At 30.7% G+C, this 24,007-nt stretch overlaps 1 protein-coding gene across 1 annotated transcript; it reads left to right on the forward strand.

Moving 5' to 3' along the window:
- Window positions 1-1,160: 1,160 nt before the first annotated feature.
- LOC134688167 (ryncolin-2-like) lies at window positions 1,161-24,007 on the forward strand. The gene is made up of 5 exons (XM_063548640.1): window positions 1,161-1,302; window positions 14,750-14,880; window positions 16,974-17,070; window positions 22,128-22,292; window positions 23,531-24,007. Exons 1-5 carry the CDS (start codon window positions 1,161-1,163, stop codon window positions 23,776-23,778), a joined length of 783 nt encoding a protein of 260 aa, XP_063404710.1. The 3' UTR covers window positions 23,779-24,007.

The following is a 24,007-nucleotide window of genomic DNA, read 5'->3' on the forward strand; positions in this document are numbered from 1 at the left end:
CTATGTAAATTTTAAAATTGTTTGTATGCACATTGAACGACAAATTTATGTGACGTATATAATTTTTCTGACGTCGGACACTCAAGTAGATCCATGTGTTCGTGGATAGGTTTTTGTGTCCTGTTAAATTGTTCCTTTTAAAAGTTTTGGATTCTCATAAATTCTATGTATAACTTTTGGACTAGTTTGATTTCTGTAATTTATTCTTACATACTTTTGATTTTTTAACCCTGTCTGCGCTCATTGCCTATGTAAAATTTAAAATTGTTTATAATCCAGGTACTTTTGATAACTATTGTATGCACATTGAACGACAAATTTATGTGACGTATATAATTTTTCTGACGTCAGACACTCAAATCAATCCATGTGTTCGTAGACAGTAGATGTTGTTGTGTCCTGTTAAATTGTTATACGATGATGACTGATGTTCCCATATTTTGACTATTTTATTGATTTATTTTTGTGATTTTACTTTTTTCTCTCTATTATCGTGATTGCACCCGAATGCAATTCAAACATATTAAACCTTTTAGTTTTCAGTTCGTTTGTAAACATACAATTACCGCTCCTAGTACGTTTGTTCGTCGAGATAGGTTCGTTCGTCAATATCCTGGTCATCTCTAGTACGCGTGTTCTGTATTTGCAGGTGTGAGGTCGAAGGTTTGAATTTACCAATGAAAACGGTCGTTCCATTGAGAGTTAATCTAATAAAGTTTGTTTGACTGATTATTTCTCACGACCTTTCGCTAAGGTAGGCCGCAGTTAGGTTATATTCCTTTTTCCTTTTTAATTTATGGTGATTTACGCTTGGTTTTTTTTTATTATCAAAATATCAAAGATCTTGATTTCGATTTTTTCCAATGATATTTGTCTATACCTAATCTCTGACAGTACGCTAATTCATGAAATAGAAAGAAAATATATTAGATAATGAAAATACCAAAATACTTTAGTATAATACCAAATTGCTAAAGGATATACACAAACATTTGATATTTTCACGAAAAAAAGAAATAAATTGTTCATTTATTGCAACACAATGCTATGTTGAAAATCAATAACATTGCAACCAGATTTAAAATCCCATCGTTGTTATGTATTTGGATATTACTAGAGTATTTGAATTCCTATAACTACGTATATTTACAGGAGATTCGATGGCTAAGCAGAACGGACAGAAATTCTCCACAAAAGATAAGGATAACGATAAAAGTGGTAAAGATTGTGCAGTCTTCTTCAAGGGAGCCTGGTGGTATAATAATTGTCACCAAAGCAACCTAAATGGCCTCTATCTGAAAGGTAACCATGATTCATTTGCTGATGGCGTCAATTGGAAAACCTGGAAAGGCTTATACTACTCACTTAAAGAAACAACCATGATGATCCGCAAAATCTAGATAGATGAATCTAGATTATGAACAAAACATAATGCATATTCTCATTGTGATTTGTATTGTTATTTTTTTTAGATTATCGTGTATGTCTCAGTCATTCGCTAGATTTCGGTTTTGTAAACTTTTTTCTCGTACAATATTGTTAGTGTCATTATTGGTTCCTTATTGCCAAGATTTGATCTGATTACAGATTCAAAAATTAAGATCTATTAGTTAATCGCCCCCTTTTACACATTAATAACCTCTAGACCTGTAGAAAAAATGTGTTTAATCCTATATAGTATGAAAACAAAATTCCGTGATATATCAAGAAAAGAGGGGCGAAAGATACCAAAGGGACAGTCAAACTCATAAATCTAAAACAAACTGACAACCCCATGGTTAAAAATGAAAAGCAAAAACATAAAAAAAATAGTACACATGACACACCATAGAAAACTAAAGAATAAACAACACGAACCCCACCATGCTCCACATGTGGCACCCGTCGTGTTGCTTATGTGATTACAAAACCGGTAAATAGTCTCATTCGGTAGGTCACATTCATGAAAGGGAAAGGGATTTCTTTCGTTTTGTAAGATATCTTTAATGTGACTCTGTACTTTAAAAGATCCCCTCAGTATGATATTTTTTCTATTTGATGTCATTATGATATTTTTCTATTATGAATTACAAATAATACGTTGAACCACAAACGTCAAAATTGTTCAACCGCGTAGTGGAATTTATTATTTGTGGATTCTTATAAATTCTATATAACCTTTGGACTATTTTAAGTCTCGGTGTATTTCTGAAATTTATTCTTACATACTTTTGATTTTCTAACCCTGTATGCTAGTATTGCCTATGTGAAATTTTAAAATTGTGTGTATGTACATTTAACGACAAATGTATGTGACGTAAAAAATTCTGACGTCAGACGCGCAAATCAATAAATGTGTTTGTGGATAGATGTTTTTGTGTTCTGATAAATTGTTCCTTTTAAAATTGTTACACGAAGATGATTGCTGTACACATACTTTGACTATTATATTTATTGTGTCTGTTTAGTTCACGCATCATTGTAAATATAACAGAATTTGATGAGAATCTCATCAAAGTGAGAGGGTAAGGGCTTTAAAACCAGGTTTAATCCACCATTTTCTACATTTGTACCAAGTCATGAATATGGCAGTTCTTGTCTATTCGTTTTTGATGTGTTTTGTTATTTGATTTTGAAATATGATAATGATCTTTTCAAATTGATTTTCTTCTACGTTCAGTATGTTTGTGATTTTACTTTTTATGGTATATAATAGAATTTCGTCATGACAAAGAAAAATGACAGAATAGTATGGAAATGTAGCTCTATGTAATATCCAAATGTATTTATAGTATGTACATTAATCTCAGTGATATTGCAAATTGACAGTGTATAATAGTCAGATGTCGTATATAAAAAAAAATATATCCATGTTATATATAAACCCTTAATGTTATAATTATCGTCATCATAAGGCAGCTCTGGTGTTCCATACATTTTGTTTATCGGTAAAAATGATACATGAGGTAGAAACAATTAACTTCAAGGGCGGTTATGGTGTTTATTTTGTGAGTCAGAAAATGTATGGGGAAATCTGCATTCAGAAATTATTTGTTTTTTTTGGTCATCTGATTGACCAGAATAGTTGTTGTCGTCTAATCGATGAGCAGAATATAGTTTAAGAAAAAAAAACCTAAACCCCCCTTATAGTTAAATGGTTGTTCCTCAATAACACTATAACATACATAAGTCGGGCATAACAATATGGAAGTCCTCGAGTGAAAACATATGCCGAACCCTACCATAGACTTTGATTGAAGGAAAAGTTTTGGGTCGCTGTCTCTGAGATACAAACTCTTGTTTAGGGTTTATAGACAGTATCCCGGTCTCGTTTTAAAAGGTGTGTTTAATCATGTAATGTTCACAGTTGGATGTGAGTAGTGATACTCTTTTTACTGAAGCTTATGTTTTAGATTTTAATCAGATGTTTTTCTTTTGTTGTAGGTTAGCGCGACCATTTACGAAATGCTATTTTTTTTTGTACTTTTAAAATGTGATTAGCAAATGTGTAATTTACAAATTAAGAAAGATAACTCTGATAAATTTAAGGAAAATGATTATTTTCTAAAATGACAAGACCAGCTAACCTCTTTATAATTACATTTTCCCGCGTTTCAAAGAATAGTTGAAATCGTTTGTCACATGTGGAGCAGGATCTGCTTACCCTTCCGGAGCACCTTAAATCACCCTATGTTTTGGGGTTCGTGTTGCTTATTCTTTAGTGTTCTATGTTGTGTCTTCTGTACTATTGTTTGTCTGTTTGCCTTTTTTTTTAGCCATGGCGTTGTCAGTTTATTTTTGATCTATGAGTTTGACTGTCTCCCTGGTATCTTTGGTCTCTCTCTTTTTTATTAACGATGCGTATGAATTTCCGAATTTTGTCACGGGAAAATTATTCTAGCTGTCTGAGTTATCGCAATATGAATAATATTTTTATATTGTTTTGTTTAATTAAACCTGTGTATTTATTGGGAAGAAGTTACATTTTATCGCGTATCAAATAATAGCGGGACACACTAGTATTGACGATGAGAATGAATTTCTTAATTAGTCATGTAAAAATTTCCATTTTTTTTTTTTTTTTTTTTTTTACATATTTCAGATATGCTACATTGTTTACTTTTTATTCATATTTCTGCTCATGATTAAGGTAGCACAATACAAAGATTTTATAACTCCAACTCCCAAGTTTTAAAATGCTGTAACTTTCTTAATAATTCTTGAAAATTTATAAAAGAGTTTTGGATAGCTAACAGATTATTCTTTCAAATTAATGCAATGTTAGTATTATGAAAACAATTATGTAACCAATTATAATGTTAACTGTTTCTAAAATATTTTTCACCAAATTTCCACTTTCAAATGAAATTAGCTTCTGCATAGGTATCCCTAGAGGGTTGATTTTATAACATGTTGTTCCTATGGGCATTATCTACAAAAGGGTGTCTCAGATTTCAGATAGAATGTATAGAACAAATTTTACACCTAATTAAACATTATCTTCTTTTATGTGGTTAGGATGTTTACACTAATTAGAGATTTATGAGAGAATGGAATACCATAGAGACAATCTGAGACACCCTTTTGAAGCCCATGATGTGTTGATTAAGATTTCCTTAAAATTTTCTGTAGAGTTAAAGAGATGATAGAGCTAAATTCATTCAAGTGAACTTACCTAGATGTTGCCACTAATTACGTAATAATTAATTACATAATGATTGCATAATAAAAATATTGCATTCATTTAAAAGATTAATCTTTTATCTATCTATATATACCTTTGTTATTATTTTCTATGCATTCATAAGAAAGTTACAGCATTTAAAAGGTTAGTGATTGGAAGTAAAAAAATCTTTGTATTGTGCTACCTTAAATAGATATTTCATTTTGTTTATACTGTCCAAGTATACCTTTTGAGACGGTCTTCCGAGCATAGGTTTCCAACTTTTGTTACTACATATTTAGTAATGAATGTAGTTTGACCGAGTTAACTCTTTTGTGTTGGTTGTTCCTTGTCAGTCGTTATTTGGTATTTTACTTAAATATACAGCATATCAGGATACACTCATCATTTATAATTGCATTGATTTATTCATCTGTTTATGCTTATACATTATTGTATTTTCAACTTATTAAAATCCGGTGTCCTCGAGTTGTCTGGGCTATCAGCAATATCATTTTTTGTTTTATTTAAGCCAATTTATTTATGGAATAGAAGTTAAGGAAATACGTGGCGTTTATAATCTTCGTTTTACAAGCGATTGTCTGATATGGTTAATTATTAACATATTATTTTGACTAATACATGAAATATATTTTATTTAGTTTTCCCTGAGTCGCCATTAAAGGCTAAGTTTAATAGACATGTTAGACAAGTCGATACTACTGTTGGCGTTCGTGTTGGATGAAAGATGAATACAATTTGATGTGGGGTCATCTCCAATGGCGCTCGTGTTGGATGAAAGATGAATACAATATGATGTGGGGGTCATCTCCAAAATCATAAATACTCTTATCGTTTATTATCTGTTTGACCATTGAAATACGATATAAAAGGTATTCAAGACAGAATCCATCGAGCATTTTCAAAAACCGAAAATTAATTTCTAAATGTGAATTTTAAAATCAATTACGTGGTATATTGAATATAATCATAACCATGTCATTGTAATCTTTTGTGCAAATACTAATGAAATAATAAGGCACATCTTTATCTTTTGCGAAAAAAGGGGGACATGTCTTCATTTTATTTTCAGAATCAACATATTCTTGCAAAACATAATGGAACAAAAGTTTCGTCCCACCTTATCTTCCATTGTTTTACTCTCATTCTCGAACGATTTTCGAAATAAAAATGAAAGTTAAACAATTTTTGAAAAACAAAAGTCCCCCTATTACACGAGAGAGTTGATCATTGGTTTATTTTATTGCCGCCAATTTGGGATTTTCTGTTTACTTGCCTAATAAGATAAGCATTGTATGATTGGGTAGCATTTGTTTAATACGAATATAAGTCAAGCAACATTTCAACTATTTGATGAAGTTCGATGCATTGATGTATCCATTAGGTTCCAAACAATCCTGAATGTCTTTAAACGTCTAAATAATGGTTGTGAAGTTAGCGGCCGGTTCCTTTTTCGATATTCAATATCCAACCGGGTGCTATTAGTCGGTTCGATATTCAAATTTAGTTGAAAATCATAAAAAAAATATTATATTTGACAACATTAAAAGCATGATTTTCATTGTTAAAAGGAGCTGTGACAAGATACGTAGGAAATCGTGTTATGACCTCTTCAAGTTGTCTGCGAATATAAACCCTTATCAATGCTTATATTATGTAAGTTACATATTTGTCTTAATGTTATATAAACAATAATTATAAAAAAAACATTAAAATGCATCAAAAATGTAATTTTATATCTAAAAGTTCTTAAAACAAAAACTGAAACACTCTAGAAACATTTAGAAATATTAATAGAAATATATATGAAAAGCCCAAATAAATAAATATATAGCGAAAACCTACCCGGGACCGCTTAAATGACGATGAGATCCTCCTGTTCTTTTAATGTCCAAACATTCGACGAATTCGTAGACTCTGTATATATATAAAGATTGTACCAAAAGGATTTCCCAGAATAATGGCTTAGATTGTCATTTTTCTGCTAAAAAAGGTCAAAATGTCAGGACAAAGGACACATGGCAATGTTGAGATCCCCATTATATCTTAATCTGCTTAATATCAAACAGACAGTTAGTTACACATTTATTTCCCGTTAATTATAACAGATGTACAAACCTATAAAATTTTGAAAAAAAACTTAAATCTAACTTTTTTTAGCAAGTTTTAATTAAAATAAAAAAAAAACTTGGTTAGGAAGATTAAGAGCAAAAGTTTTTTTTATAATTATCGCGTCATGAAGTTTATTTTATGTTATAGAGGTATGCTACCATGGTTATGGAGGTTAAATAGAGTTGATCCTCATTTTCAGTAAAGATTTTGTATTAATTTAATTATTAACACACGTTCTTTTCAGTCGAAATGGTTTTTTTACTTTATTATCAATTTACCACAGAAAACTCGAGTTGATATCAACAGTAATAGTCATGTCATTAAAAACTCATTCTCAAAATTGTAAGATATGACATACAACAACTATACCAGCGAGGTCTTTCGACTGTCTTCCATTTTAAATTGAGGAATGCTCCATCATGTTTCTTAGGGATAAAAAAAAAGGCAAATTTTGAACACTTATGCATACATGTAATGCACGTTTTGTTGATTTGTAATCTTTAAGTTTATCAGGAGTTGAAATTTTCTCAACGCAAACGAAACACCAACTAGGTTGAAGGGAAGACGATATCATTTTTGTTTTGTTTCGTTTGTGCCATTCCAAGGCTTTTAGTACGATTACTGTTGTCAAAAAGGATACAGTGCAAGTCAAACTGCTTAAATTTATTTCATTCTCAGATAAATTCAATACAAAATTCAAAGATTCTATTAGAAGATAAGCGTCGAAAGACAAACAACAGCCCACAAACTATTGAATGTATCATTTATCCAAATACTAAAATATTGTAAATGTTATTCCTCGGAAATTCAAAACATCGTAATGCCATTTTCACACTCGAAATAAACACAAAACAAAAGGCAAAAGTGATAAATCGATTGAGAGAAAACAAATCCGGGTTATTAACTTAAACCTAGGGAGACACATCAAATATAAGAGGAAAACAAAGGAACTAAATGAACACTGAAGTGCAACAAAGCAAAACAACAACTTACATATAAATGACTATTTGATAACTACTGCCATTCCCTGACTTAGTAATGGACATTTTAAGAAAAAAGGTGAGTTGAACCTGATTTAATGGATAGCCAAACCTATATTATTATTATTATTATTATTATTATTATTATTATTATTCAGTATTTAAAAGCGCATCATTTAATATTAAAAAAATAACCTTTAGGCACTTAACAACATATATTCATTCACATAATATGAGGAAGGCGCTACCTAAAATGCCAGCTTTATACTAAGACAATGTCCTATGTATTGATGGTTGTTTGTTGTTTAACGTCCAGTGGCAAATATTTCATGCATGATTGTTCAGAACGAATGTCGAAGGCTACATTAACGTATTGTTTATGTCTAAAATAAAGTTCAGATGGAAAATGTTTAGGGAACAAACATAGAACTTGAAAAGGCATGAAGGGTTATGCTATTTTTCCTAAAAAAAATTATCTGATTCCAAAATTGATAAATAAAAAATCTGTTCAAGCATAGGACAAAAAAAATATTTTGAATCCAGATCTTTATCTAAAATGATTTTATCTTTCAGATATTCAAAATAAATTTAACTTTTATATATCTAAAAACATAAAAACTTCCCAAACCGCACATGTCAGTCTGTACACAGTATTTTTTTAAAGGAAAATTATTATTAAGGCCATATTTGCCAATTTGACTGTTATGATAAACCTTAATACTAGTGTTAAATTGTGACTAAATTATTTTAATTGATATCGCTGAAGGGTTTCGGTAATAAAAATCTGACTCGAAGAATAAAAACCATTTGTATTTCTGATCATCTCCAGTTTGTTAGTTCTACATCAATATCAGGTACTATTAAATTCAGAGTCGGTTTTGTGGTTTTATGTCATTTCTTGCATATATTTGTTACATGTACATGATGTAGCTTACTTTTCAAGTTCTTATATGACAGCAAAATAAAATTGAGAATGGAAATGGGAAATAAAAGCATGTCAAAAATTTGCTTTCGAGTAATGCTTAATCATGTCATAGTTGTTTTCAAGAAGACACAAGAACGCTACATGAACCAACATTTTTGTGTTTCAAGTTACCCTGATTATGTTGTATTTCAAGTAGCTACAATATCGCTAGAATTATTTTTTAACGAACACGATATTCATAAACCATCTATTGAACTATGTAAGGATTCTGGAATTGTTCCCATTACTTAGAGAATATATTACCACAAATCATTATTAATGTATAAATCTAAACACGAACTGGCACCAACATATTCATCCAATCTCACTTTGTCTACAAAAAGTATACAATCGTACAATAATCTACTTTCAGTATCGGATAATTCTAACTATCAAATTCCAATAATAGAATTCGAAATGTAAATGGGGTATGTGTCAAAGAGACAACAAAGGGGGACGAAAGATACCAGAGGGACAATCAAATTCATAAATCGAAAATAAACTGACAGCGCCATGGCTAAAAATGGACAAACAATAGTACACACGACACAACATAGACAACTAAATTAGCAATACGAACAACGTGACCATAGGACGGACAATAGCCGAAGGCCACCAATGGCTCTTAAATGCAGTGAGCGGCGTCCTTCAGCTGGCCTCTAAACAAAGATATATACTAGTTCAGAAATAATGGACGTCATACCAAACTCAAATTTATACACGAGAGACTAAATCCAAGTTTACTTTCTACGTCGGTCACTGATATTTTATAAACCAGTAATAGATGTCGGCCATTTAAAGACGTATCAACCGTATCATATTCGTTGACGTATCCGAAACCGCAGATATATAGAATAAAACAGTTTGTGATCTCGAGGTTTAATTTTATGGTCTTTCAATAATGCAAATCAACAACTGATTTATTTCTAATGCAAAAAAACACACATCGAGTTTTTGTGGAACATGTAAATCGATATTCCGGATAGTTGGATCAGTTTACAGTTACAGGCATGATAGGAGTGTATACGGTAAAATCGTTTGTTTGTGTATAAACTTGTGCTCATGTAGAACCAATTAAGTTGTTATTTGACAATTATAATGATACTCAGTACATTTTCCCAAATGTATGTATATGACATCTGAAGACAACTCGTGTTTCTATAACCTTTTATGACAAAATTACAAATGAACATATTCAAAGTTCATAATATGTATATATATGTAGTACATTTGATTTTTGTCGTGTTTATTCATGTAAGATAATTTAAATATATTTGAGGATTATGTACGATATATGCGTACTTTACCTAAATTGGCTTCTTTTATAAGGGCATGAAACAGTGGTTAAAAATAACTTTCTTTTAAAAACACCACAATCGCAAATATTGAAAGTGACGGACTGTTTCGAAGAAATTCTAATTAGTTGTTAAAAGAAAATGAAGAAAAGCGTATAATAGTCTTAAGCTCGGGTTCACAAAATATTTTTTGATATATCTGCAGATGCGGATACGACAACGTTTACGATACGGTTGATACGTTTTTAAATGACCGACCTTATAGAACAAGCCTAAGGTAAGATAGAGACTGCGAAAAATAAGAAGTGGTCTTCCTAGATCGGACTGTTATAATTGAAGCAGTTGCGAGGCGAGAGAACCATGGTACCACACATACATCAACTAGATCAAGCTTAGTAACACAACTACATGTACAGAACATTTACGTAATAGATCATTATTAATTTAAATACAAAAATAAACCATACAAACTGAAACTAATATCAATTATCTTTTAATATTTCTAGCAATTGCGAATTCGATGTTTTAGTATATAAGTATACCGAAATTAATTTTGTTTAATTGTTTTGACAGATTTCACTTCAAAAGTCTAAAAGTCTGAAAAGACCAGTTTTTGTCTTAATTTGCATGAACTTTCACTCGATATTCTCCAAAAGTATGACTTGTGTCTAATTTTTTCTTGACAAATTCTTATTAATATTGAATTTGTTTGAAATTTACTCGACATATTCTCAACATTCTGAATATTGTCTTAAAATTTCTTGACAAATTCTTTACATTTCAATAATGTCTCAGAATTTCCCGACATATTCTCGACATTTCTATTTTTCTAAGTATGGCTTGACATATTCTAAACATTTTAAATTGTGTTTTAAATTTACTTAACATTTCTGAGCTCTACCAATCATGACCAATATTCAGGATATAACTTTAATCTTTATTTCTCTCAATATTATATACTGTTGTTTCAAGTAACACTTCTTACAACAAGAAAATATTTGGGAATGTAAAATAATTAAAAATTTGAATATATCAATAGTTTTAAAAATGCAAATATTGCTATGAAATCTAATTAATGAAATAATTAAAATGTGGGGTTTTGACATGTTTAAATAATTAAAAATTTTGATTCCCAAATCTTATAAATTAAACGATTAAAACCAATCCTACTGTAGACATATTTCATTCAACATTCATAACATTCAATGTTAATATGGTACAAAAGTATTGTACCAACAGGTGGTTTATATAAATAGCAGATCATGATGATATACAAATCGTTCATTTAACAGAAGAAAAAATTGTGTAATGTCATCTGTTGGAATACACATGGACAGGATGTTCCCCATAAAATTGAGGTATTCCACACCCCAGCGTACATGCACCTCGATGCATATCGAATAGAAATAACTGCTTTACCTGTAATTAGCCATATAACTTATCAATTGACCCACGTTGCCACTACAATTTTTAAAAAAATTGATAGATGAAAATGGAAATTATCATTTTGATGAAAAAAAAAATGGATTAAAAAGGATTTTCATCATCAAAATTATGAAGTTAATTATTTTACATAAGACAAAATCAATAACTCCCAAAGATTAAAAGAAAAGTATTATCTACTCCAGAAATAATAAAAAAAAAATGTATTTATGATTTAATGAAATGGATCTCAAACAGACATGCATAATATAGATCTAAACATTTTTTTTCTTTCCAGGAAGAAGTGAATATTACAAATATGTATTTTTGATATAAACAAAAATATAAAATGCAACCCCCTCCCTCTTTTTTAGCCACAAAAAATTGATAGATGAAAATGGAAATTATCATTTTGATGAAGAAAAAAAAAATGGATTAAAAAGGATTTTCATCATCAAAATTATGAAGTTAATTATTTTACATAAGACAAAATCAATAACTCCCAAAGATTAAAAGAAAAGTATTATCTACTCCAGAAATAATAAAAAAAAAATGTATTTATGATTTAATGAAATGGATCTCAAACAGACATGCATAATATAGATCTAAACATTTTTTTTCTTTCCAGGAAGAAGTGAATATTACAAATATGTATTTTTGATATAAACAAAAATATAAAATGCAACCCCCTCCCTCTTTTTTAGCCACACAAACCCAAAAGATGAATTGTGAGGTCCACAAGAAACACATGGTCACATTTTAAAACTGCATGCAAGACATCTCTTTTAGTAAAGCAAATTTGACTGGCAGTTTTGCGAACGGTGAAAATCTAAATGCTGCTGGTCAGTAACTTCGACTTATATTCCAAGTGAAACAATTAATTTATATGTTTAATAAAAAATAATTAAAAATTAAACTATATTGGGGATAATTCAGGGTATTCCAACTTAGTTGCACCAAAAGGGTATCTTACTTTACCAAATTAATCCTTGATTCTTCAAAGTTTAGTTTAGCCATAATAAAAAGTAGTAAAGAATTAACAGCAAAATAATGTACTAAACAGTGCAGAATTAGTCTGTTCACATTTCAGACAAAATTTATGCTGTTGAGATAGTTTCAAGACATATCTAAGACTGCCAAGAATGTGTCGAGACGTATTCAGAATTTATTTAGAATGTCTAGAATATGTCCAGACAGATCGAGACAAATTAAAGACAGTCAAGAATTGGTCTAGCCTAATCCAAACTTTTATTGGATGATACAGGTAGTGTTGAGACAATGTCCATACTGTTAAGACACTTGTCAAGAAAAAATCAAGGTTATTAGACAAATTTATTTTATATGAAGAAATGTTAAAACAATATTCAGACAAATTAAGAATGTCAAGTAAAAATTCATGCAAATTCAGACAAAAACTGTTTGTTCATACTTTTTGACTTTGAAAGTGTTAAAAGTAAAAAAAAAATACCTTCAAATATTATACATTTTGTTGAAAATTTTACACAAGGGAATCATTTAGCAATTCATACAGTTGGTATCAAGTATTTCGTACATCCCACAATAACATCTGATTAAAATTGTAGGTAATGCTTGTCAATAATTCATGATTGTTATTTCAAAACTGTTGATGAAAATCTATTGAATGGTAAAAACGTGCTCGATTGTTTATGAATTTACCGATTCCAGTCAAGCTTTCAGATATGAAATATTATGCAATTTGATACATACATAATGTAGCAGCATTTTTAATACTAAAATATGTAAAACGCCAACATTGCAATTTAATATGCATTTTAATTGAATTGAAAGGTCAAAATCTGCGAGGGCCGATATAATTGTCACGACGTATTGATTTTACCCAATGATTTATAAAATCCTTGTTTTTCCCAAAGGATCATGTGGCCAATATTTAGGATGAATATAATATGAATCCTCGTTATGGTCGAACAGATGTATATCATATTCCGTCTCTCATGATATAACGACATAATTAACATTCACCCAAAGTTCTTGTGTTCATCAAAACATTACGACAATAAATGTGAACCTTTTCGGAAGGAGTTTTATCAATAAATCAAATCATATCAAAGGTTTTATTATTTCGTTCAGCTTTTATCTTAGAACTGTGTCCTATTTAAGAATAGCTGTCTAAGAAGATATTATCCCCGAGTTAAAATTATAACCGCTTGAACTTGTTTATCAAAAAAGATTAGTAAATATTTCTATAAGAAGATTTCCCAAAGAAGCTACATTGGCTTTAACATCAATCATGACTTTTTTTCTGGGTCTTCTAGACTTGATATATGGTTACCTTTGTGCTTTAAAAGAGTTCCTAAGAACTTATATTCTAATACATGTTTTATAATTTTTACCAGTAGTTGAGAAATAAAACTACACTTTTGTTATGTCTTATGATCCCTTCTGACTATCCTTTGACATATCTAAGACCTCGTCTCGAAGCTATCGTATGATGATCTTAGCTAACCCTGTCACAAGTACTTTTAATTTTCAAATATCAACTTGAAATCATTGAATCGTTCAAGTAAATGTAGTTTCTGGTTCCCATTAATTACTAAACGTATTGATTTATATTCCATCATTATAGTATTTGTAAAACTAATATAAAATAGTATTGTAATATATAAAAAATAATCTATTAATAATGCACCAATTTTCAAAACTTAAAAGGCAAATATTCAAATACATATTTAAGAAAAATAAATTTATAAAGTGATGATCTTCTTTTAGTTGGTAAAAGTGAGTTGAATTCATTTTGTCACTCAATCGATTACAGTAAATGAATAAGGGTAACGGATAAAATCGTGCATTATTTCTAAACATATATCGAAATCAATGTATTTTTAAATTATGAATCATTGTTGTCAACTTATAAAGAATTAGCTAACATCAATAAAGGGAGATGTGCTAATGAGATAATAGATAAATAATTTTAATATATATAAAAATAAGTATGACTACCCTAAGACTATCATAAGACACCTCTTGTGAAGACCCAACTTTGAGAGAAGCCCTAAGTTATGACCACTTTGTGAAACCCATTTAGGACTAAGATATGTCATAAGACCATCCTAATAAATGTCGTAGTCCTAAAACAGCTTCGTGAAACTGGTCCAAGTATTTGAAAACTGAAACTGCCTTGAAATAGAACAATTTCTTTTGTAATTTGATGTATCAGGTTTTAAGTGATTTTAAATTACAAAATAATAAATTGATTACATTTTTGCATCATATGCCTCAAGTTATATTGGGACAAAACGTTATATGTATATAACTATATGTATTTTGCTTTCAGTAAAAAGACCAACTGACTGTGGTGACCTAGACAAATCAACTAGCAAAAGTGGAATTTACAAGATCTTCCCGGATAAATTGTCTTGTTTCAAGGCTTTCTGTGAAATGGAGAAACATGGCGGGGGCTGGACTGTGAGTTTGAAATGAATACTAAATAAAAATTTAAATAGATTGGTTAATGGTATATTTAATTAATCAAAATTAAATCGGTTTAATATACGGTTAGAAATTTTACTTTACAAAATTATATATATGTAATAGAAACGTCGCACGATACTGGTGTCACCTACCGTTACACACTTGAAGACGTTTGCCAAAACAAAAACGTTAGATTGCACGTTTTTACGATGGCTCAAGTTCTTAAATAAATTTTAACGGATTTTATTACTGAAATACCTCAAGAACTTCGTTTTTTTTCTTAGATAATAGATACTAAGCATTTTATCAGCAAATTTAAATTAAAAAATGTAAATTAAATTGAAATCATTAGAATAATACACATCTATAATATTAAAATAACGAGATCCAATTGTCAGCCGTCATCAGGTAAAAGCGAAAAATTCAATAATTCAACTTTATATATAGCTAATATAGGATAATGATGTGGATTAAAAATTACACCACTCCAGACCCTTTTGTTTTCCACATAATTAGTTTTGCCAATAATTAACAAGTTTCGGGTCGAATCAGATACCTATACCAATAGTATAATATAATTATATTCACCTGTTACCTATTACCTTATCTGTACGTTCCGCATCTGACAGGCGCACCACAAAAAGTTGTATTTAGGATGCAACATGTATTAGACGGATCATAATTACAGGATTGAAACTACTAAATTCAATCATAGTCAATTTGTTCCCTATTATAGTATTTTGATCAGTAAGATTATCTAAGATGACCATACGAATATTAAAAATCTGCACTTGGAAATCAGGCGTATAGGTAGTTTTCAATTTGTTAGCGGGCATGACGTAAAACAGCGAATCAAAGAGTTTAACTTGGATTGGTCTGTCGATCATAATAACAATGTCAAGAATCCACTTCAGTTCTGCGAGGAAATCTTGCCCCTCCAATGAATTGGTAGAGCGGTTATTTAAAAAATTTAAGTTTTCTTCACGAGCAACCAAAATATTGCTGTATTCCAAATAGTATGTGAATACTGCAATAATGACAATTAGGCGTAACTGTTACATTTGTATAATTTGTTAAATAACTACGCGTACATAACGTCAAAATCGTATGTTGGGCATTTTATCGGACATTATAGTTATATCTTGTATTTTAAATTAAATTAATGAGATTTTTTTAATATCAAACTAGAGAGAATTATTTGTACTTTCATCCCCTTTACTCTTTTTAGGTAGCGAATAGCACTGTATCAAAAACATTTCATGAAAAAACTTTAAAACGTTACCCTATATCAATTAGGTTTGAAGGGAACAAAATGTCGGACATTGTTATTCAACTCGAATAAAAAGAAATTATTTTAAAAAAAAAGATAGTTGCATGAGGCGAAAGTGTGAGCTTTGCACAAAATACTAGTATGAAAATTATTTACTTACGACATGGTGATTGCTCTGTAATTCAGCTTTTTGGGGACAATTTAGAAAAATGACGTCAATTGTTCGTGCATTGGACATTTAATTTGTTTCATATTCATCCCGTTACTACAAATTCAGTCCTTTCAAAGAAAGAAATCCACATTACATCATTGACCAATAATGACTTATTTGTTTAAGACAAATTTTTTAATTATGGTTGGTGGAATATTTTATATGCTTTTTTTTACAATATTGAGAATTTCAAAAAATTAAAGTGTAACGCGGGACAAGGAAAAATATTCCAAAATGAAGGTTTTATTGATTATTACTTAATAAAAATGGTCAATTACATATACAAAATTTCAATATTTTAAAAGCAGACTTTAAAAGCTTTTAAATGATATATAAGACTTCAGCATATCATTTCTATTGTTTATAAATTAGTGACATGAATGTGTCTCGTCCACGATTTCGCCAAAATAACACCAGTATCGTGCGACGTTTCTGTATATTTCACCGACGACCTATAAGATAGCTTCCCTGTGGCTAGTTATGTTTTATCATGTATTGTATTTTCAAAGACTATATATTCAAAAGATATTATATTTTCTTGGCATTGCTTTTTAGAATGAATTGTACGACTAAATGGGCATATTTGTAATATACTGTGATTTTCAGGTTTTTCAACGTAGAATGAATGGTGAGACAAACTTCTATAGAGAATGGAACGCTTATAAGCAAGGATTTGGTGACCAGAGTCAAGAATTTTGGTTGGGTAACACAAAGTTTTACATATATAGGGAGATATATTAGGATTTTGTGGGCCATCTATGACATATCCGATACAGTACTTTAATTCAGAAAGTTATCGAATTGTTCTTTGTCCATTCCTGTGTCAAAAGCTATACAAACTTATTAAGGATGTTTTGCTACTATTGTTTTTGATTTTTTTGTTCAGATTTGTGGAATCCTCAGGTTTCATCCATGCTGTGCTATTGCAAATGTTGTCCACCAACCCCTACTTTTCTTTTCATTAGTTCATTACATACAGTTCAAAAACTATATTTGAAAATATTATAAAATCCTGGTTATTTTTTTTTCATAGTTTTTGACAGAAAAAAAGGTGTCAATGTTTAATGTATGAAAAAAGAACGACACGAACCTTGTTCTGTTTTTTTTCTAGTTTTTAGTTCCCTTATGTATTTACTATAAATGTATAACAAAGTTATTAAAAAAATGTTATTTTGATTCGGAGTAGCGAGCATCTTTAAGATGTTGCTTTTCTGTCATTGTGCATGCATTTCTTATTTATTTCTTATTTATTCAGGTTTTTCCCTCCGGTGACTCTGGGTTCCCTCGTCAATAAAAGGCTGACAGACACGATATAATCAAGGGTCAATCTTATTACAAATCAGTTTTCAAACGTCTAAAACAATGGAAAACCAAAGGATATGGTGTATCCATCATTGCCATAACATCACATATCTATGACGAGTTTATTCATGCACAGCCAAATTAAAACAACACAAGAAGCAAAGAAACAGCGTTTTTATGCGTTTCTTTTTCTGCATTTAAATCCTGACAACCTCTGACAAGGTTCCTGACCTGGGACAGCAGCATACAAATTGTGTCAGGACTAAGCTAGTTAATTTTTTGTTTTATCTCAACCCTTCTACATTTTAGTCTCGATCACTAGATTAATTAGGAGTGTATAAAAGAATATCCTATAAGATCATAAAAGATCAGTACAGTAATAACTATACAATAGACAAAAAAAATTTAAAAAAAATAACAAATCATACCTGATCGAAGTATGGTCGTGGCTACTGAAAAGTTACACCTTCCTGCTCATATGGGCCTTCTCATTGTTTTTTTTATTATGCGAATACTTGGCAGTTTTTAAAGTAAGTAGTTGATTACCAGACTGGATATGTCATGATTATTTGATTACCAGACCCAATATGTCATGATTAGTTAATTACCAGACTGGATATGTCATGATTAGTTGATTACCCGACTGGATATATCATGATTAGTTGATTACCAGACCCAATATGTCATGATTAGTTGATTACCAGACTGGATATGTCATGATTAGTTGATTACTAGACTGGATATGTCATCATTAGTTGATTACTAGACTGGATATGTCATGATTATTTGATTACCAGACTGGATATGTCATGATTAATTGATTACCAGACTGGATATGTCATGATTAATTGATTACCAGACTGGATATGTCATGATTAGTTGATTACCAGACTGGATATGTCATGATTATTTGATTACCAGACCCAATATGTCATGATAAATTGATTACCAGACCCAATATGTCATGATTAGTTGATTACCAGACTGGATATGTCATGATTAGTTGATTACCAGACTGGATATGTCATGATTAGTTAATTACCAGACTGGATATGTCATGATTAGTTGATTACCCGACTGGATATATCATGATTAGTTGATTACCAGACCCAATATGTCATGATTAGTTGATTACCAGACTGGATATGTCATGATTAGTTGACTACTAGACTGGATATGTCATCATTAGTTGATTACTAGACTGGATATGTCATGATTAGTTGATTACCAGACTGGATATGTCATGATTAATTGATTACCAGACTGGATATGTCATGATTAATTGATTACCAGACTGGATATGTCATGATTAGTTGATTACCAGACTGGATATGTCATGATTATTTGATTACCAGACCCAATATGTCATGATTAGTTGATTACTAGACTGGATATGTCATGATTATTTGATTACCAGACCCAATATGTCATGATTAGTTGATTACTAGACTGGATATGTCATGATTAGTTGATTACCAGACTGGATATGTCATGATTAATTGATTACCAGACTGGATATGTCATGATTAGTTGATTACCAGACTGGATATGTCATGATTATTTGATTACCAGACTGGATATGTCATGATTAATTGATTACCAGACCCAATATGTCATGATTAGTTGATTACCAGATTGGATATGTCATGATTAGTTGATTACTAGACTGGATATGTCATCATTAGTTGATTACTAGACCAGTTGATTACCAGACTGGATATGTCATGATTAATTGATTACCAGACTGGATATGTCATGATTAATTGATTACCAGACTGGATATGTCATGATTAGTTGATTACCAGACTGGATATGTCATGATTAGTTGATTACTAGACCCAGTATGTCATGATTAATTGATTACCAGACCCAATTTGTCATGATTAGTTGATTACCCGACTGGATATGTCATGATTAGTTGATTATCTGACTGGATATGTCATGATTAGTTGATTACCAGACTGGATATGTCATGATTTGTTGATTACCAGACTGGATATGTCATGATTAATTGATTACCAGACTGGATATGTCATGATTAATTGATTACCAGACTGGATATGTCATGATTAGTTGATTACCAGACTGGATATGTCATGATTTGTTGATTACCAGACTGGATATGTCATGATTAATTGCTTACCAGACTGGATATGTCATGATTAATTGATTACCAGACCCAATATGTCATGATTAATTGATAACCAGACTGGATATGTCATGATTAATTGATTACCAGACCCAATATGTCATGATTAATTGCTTACTAGACTAGATATGTCATGATTAATTGCTTACCAGACTGGATATGTCATGATTAGTTGATTACTAGACTGGATATGTCATGATTAGTTGATTACTAGACTGGATATGTCATGCTTATTTGATTACCAGACTGGATATGTCATGATTAATTGATTACCAGACTGGATATGTCATGATTAATTGATTACCAGACTGGATATGTCATGATTAGTTGATTACCAGACTGGATATGTCATGATTATTTGATTACCAGACCCAATATGTCATGATAAATTGATTACCAGACCCAATATGTCATGATTAGTTGATTACCAGACTGGATATGTCATGATTAGTTGATTACCAGACTGGATATGTCATGATTAGTTAATTACCAGACTGGATATGTCATGATTAGTTGATTACCCGACTGGATATATCATGATTAGTTGATTACCAGACCCAATATGTCATGATTAGTTGATTACCAGACTGGATATGTCATGATTAGTTGACTACTAGACTGGATATGTCATCATTAGTTGATTACTAAACTGGATATGTCATGATTAGTTGATTACCAGGCTGGATATGTCATGATTAATTGATTACCAGACTGGATATGTCATGATTAATTGATTACCAGACTGGATATGTCATGATTAGTTGATTACCAGACTGGATATGTCATGATTATTTGATTACCAGACCCAATATGTCATGATTAGTTGATTACTAGACTGGATATGTCATGATTATTTGATTACCAGACCCAATATGTCATGATTAGTTGATTACTAGACTGGATATGTCATGATTAGTTGATTACCAGACTGGATATGTCATGATTAATTGATTACCAGACTGGATATGTCATGATTAGTTGATTACCAGACTGGATATGTCATGATTATTTGATTACCAGACTGGATATGTCATGATTAATTGATTACCAGACCCAATATGTCATGATTAGTTGATTACCAGATTGGATATGTCATGATTAGTTGATTACTAGACTGGATATGTCATCATTAGTTGATTACTAGACTAGTTGATTACCAGACTGGATATTTCATGATTAATTGATTACCAGACTGGATATGTCATGATTAATTGATTACCAGACTGGATATGTCATGATTAGTTGATTACCAGACTGGATATGTCATGATTAGTTGATTACTAGACCCAGTATGTCATGATTAATTGATTACCAGAGTGGATATGTCATGATTAATTGATTACCAGACCCAATTTGTCATGATTAGTTGATTACCCGACTGGATATGTCATGATTAGTTGATTATCTGACTGGATATGTCATGATTAATTGATTACAAGACTGGATATGTCATGATTAGTTGATTACCAGACTGGATATGTCATGATTTGTTGATTACCAGACCCAATATGTCATGATTAATTGATTACCAGACTAGATATGTCATGATTAATTGATTACCAGACTAGATATGTCATGATTAATTGATTACCAGACTGGATATGTCATGATTAGTTGATTACCAGACTGGATATGTCATGATTTGTTGATTACCAGACCCAATATGTCATGATTAATTGATTACCAGACTGGATATGTCATGATTAATTGATTACCAGACTGGATATGTCATGATTAGTTGATTACTAGACCCAATATGTCATGATTTGTTGATAACCCGACTGGATATGTCAGGATTAGTTGATTACCAGACCCAATATGTCATGATTAATTGATTACCAGACTGGATATGTCATGATTAATTGATTACTAGACCCAATATGTCATGATTAATTGATTACCAGACTGGATATGTCATGATTAATTGATTACCAGACCCAATATGTCATGATTAATTGCTTACTAGACTAGATATGTCATGATTAATTGCTTACCAGACTAGATATGTCATGATTAGTTCATTACCCGACTGGATATGTCATGATTAGTTCATTACCAGACTGGATATGTCATGATTATTTGATTACCAGACTGGATATGTCATGATTAGTTCATTACCCGACTGGATATATCATGATTAGTTGATTACTAGACCCAATATGTCATGATTAGTTGATAATTTAGGACTGTATTTTTGATTGTTTGATTATCTTGTTTCATGTTTTAAAATGTAATTAATGAATTTGTGATTATATTGGCAAACAATTTCTGGTTATGTGATTACTTGGTTATTATTTTACTTACATCAGGTAACGACTATCTGCATCTTCTGACCTCTCAAGGACACTACAGCTTGCGGATTGATATGGAAGACTTCGAAAACCGCCAAACTTATGCAGTTTATGACCACTTCAGCGTTGGTAGTGAAAGTTCTGGTTACATTTTGAGTGTTAGTGATTATTCTGGTTATGCAGGTCAGCATTTTGTATTTCCATCTCTGTAACTCTCTTAATTCTGTTATTTACCCTTATCCTTATTTACTTTCTTCTTTGTTTCTAAATTTGATAAAAGGAAAGTTATATATAATATATTTAAAATGGAAATGGGCAATGTGTCAAAGAATGCAACCAATTGGTCTTATGATGTACTATTTTAACATAATTTTGCAGATCTTAAGCTTAGATTGTAATCAAATGGCTGTTTCCCATTGTTTCATTTGCCACATTTCTTTATTTTAATCATCAAGGCAATAAGTGTGCATACAATTAATTAAGTTTCTAAGCATAGTTATTTCAACCCGAAATATTATGATACAATTATTTATTTATTGCAATTAGAACGATAAAAGTATTCATCTTCTTCTTTTTCTCCTTTTTCTTCATATAGTCTTCTTTGTTTTATCAGTTACTATCAGTATATGCTATCACTATCATCAAAGAAAATACCCAGAATATATCGTCAGAAATATTCAAAAACATTGTTAGGGTCTATATATTGCAAGTGTTTAGACATACAATCTCAAAGTTGATGGAAGAAAAAGAGCATACATCAATTAAATTCATTTTACATAACATATATACTGGTGAAGGGTATAATTCCAAAATGTTTATTGAAATTAAAATTTACTTTTTCTTTTTTTTTAATTTTGGTGGTGTCTTACACCTTTTTTTTCTTTTTTCTATAACCAAGCTGTTGCGTACAGTAACGTTTTTTCACATCACGTCAACGTTCTCATAGGAAAGATCTAAATTTCATATTTTTGAGAATCACATGAAACTCACAAAAACTGATTTCATGTGAGTTTCACGTATAAGCTCATTTGAGGTGAAATTGATTTGAATTTCACGTGAGATTCACATGAATTTAAATTCACGTGAAATTGATGTGAGTGAAATTTGCCTGTGTAACCAAGCAGTAACGTTTTTCACATCAAGTCAACGCCCTCATAGGAAAGATCTAAATTTCATATTTTTTCAATGGTGTCGATACTTAATCTCAGTATGCTAATTCAGAAAAAAAACGAAAACATTTATTACAAATTAAAATACCTTAGTTTAATATAAAATTGCTAAGGGACAGACACAAACATCCGACATTTCAACGGCAAAAGTAATGGCTTGATCATTTACTGCAACAAAGTGTCAAAGACATGTTTAAAATCGAAAAGATAGTAACATGATTTCCTATTGCAGCGTGTTACATATATTAACAGGAGATTCGATGGCTTTTCAGAACGGACAGAAATTCTCCACAAAAGATAGGGATAACGATAAAAGTAGTACTGATTGTGCAGTCGTCTACAAGGGAGCTTGGTGGTATAATGCATGTCACTTTAGCAACCTTAATGGCCTCTATCTGAAAGGAAACCATACTTCATTTGCTGATGGCGTCATTTGGGAAACCTGGAAGGGCTATTACTACTCACTGAAAGAAACAATCATGATGATCCGCAAAGTCTAGATAGATGAATCTAGATTATGAACAATAAATAACGCATATTCTCATTGTCATTTTTTATTATTGTTTTACATAATATTGTGGGATCCAGTATGTCTTAGTCATTCATTGGATTTCGTTTTTGTAGGCTTTTTTCCTCGTACAATATTTTTAGGGTTATTGTTGGTTCCTTATTGCCATGTTTTGATCGGATTATTACGGTAAATTAACATGGCCCTAACATTCCGTAGTA

This window comes from Mytilus trossulus, chromosome 10, assembly GCF_036588685.1.
Source record: "Mytilus trossulus isolate FHL-02 chromosome 10, PNRI_Mtr1.1.1.hap1, whole genome shotgun sequence".
Taxonomy (NCBI): Eukaryota; Metazoa; Mollusca; class Bivalvia; order Mytilida; family Mytilidae; genus Mytilus; species Mytilus trossulus.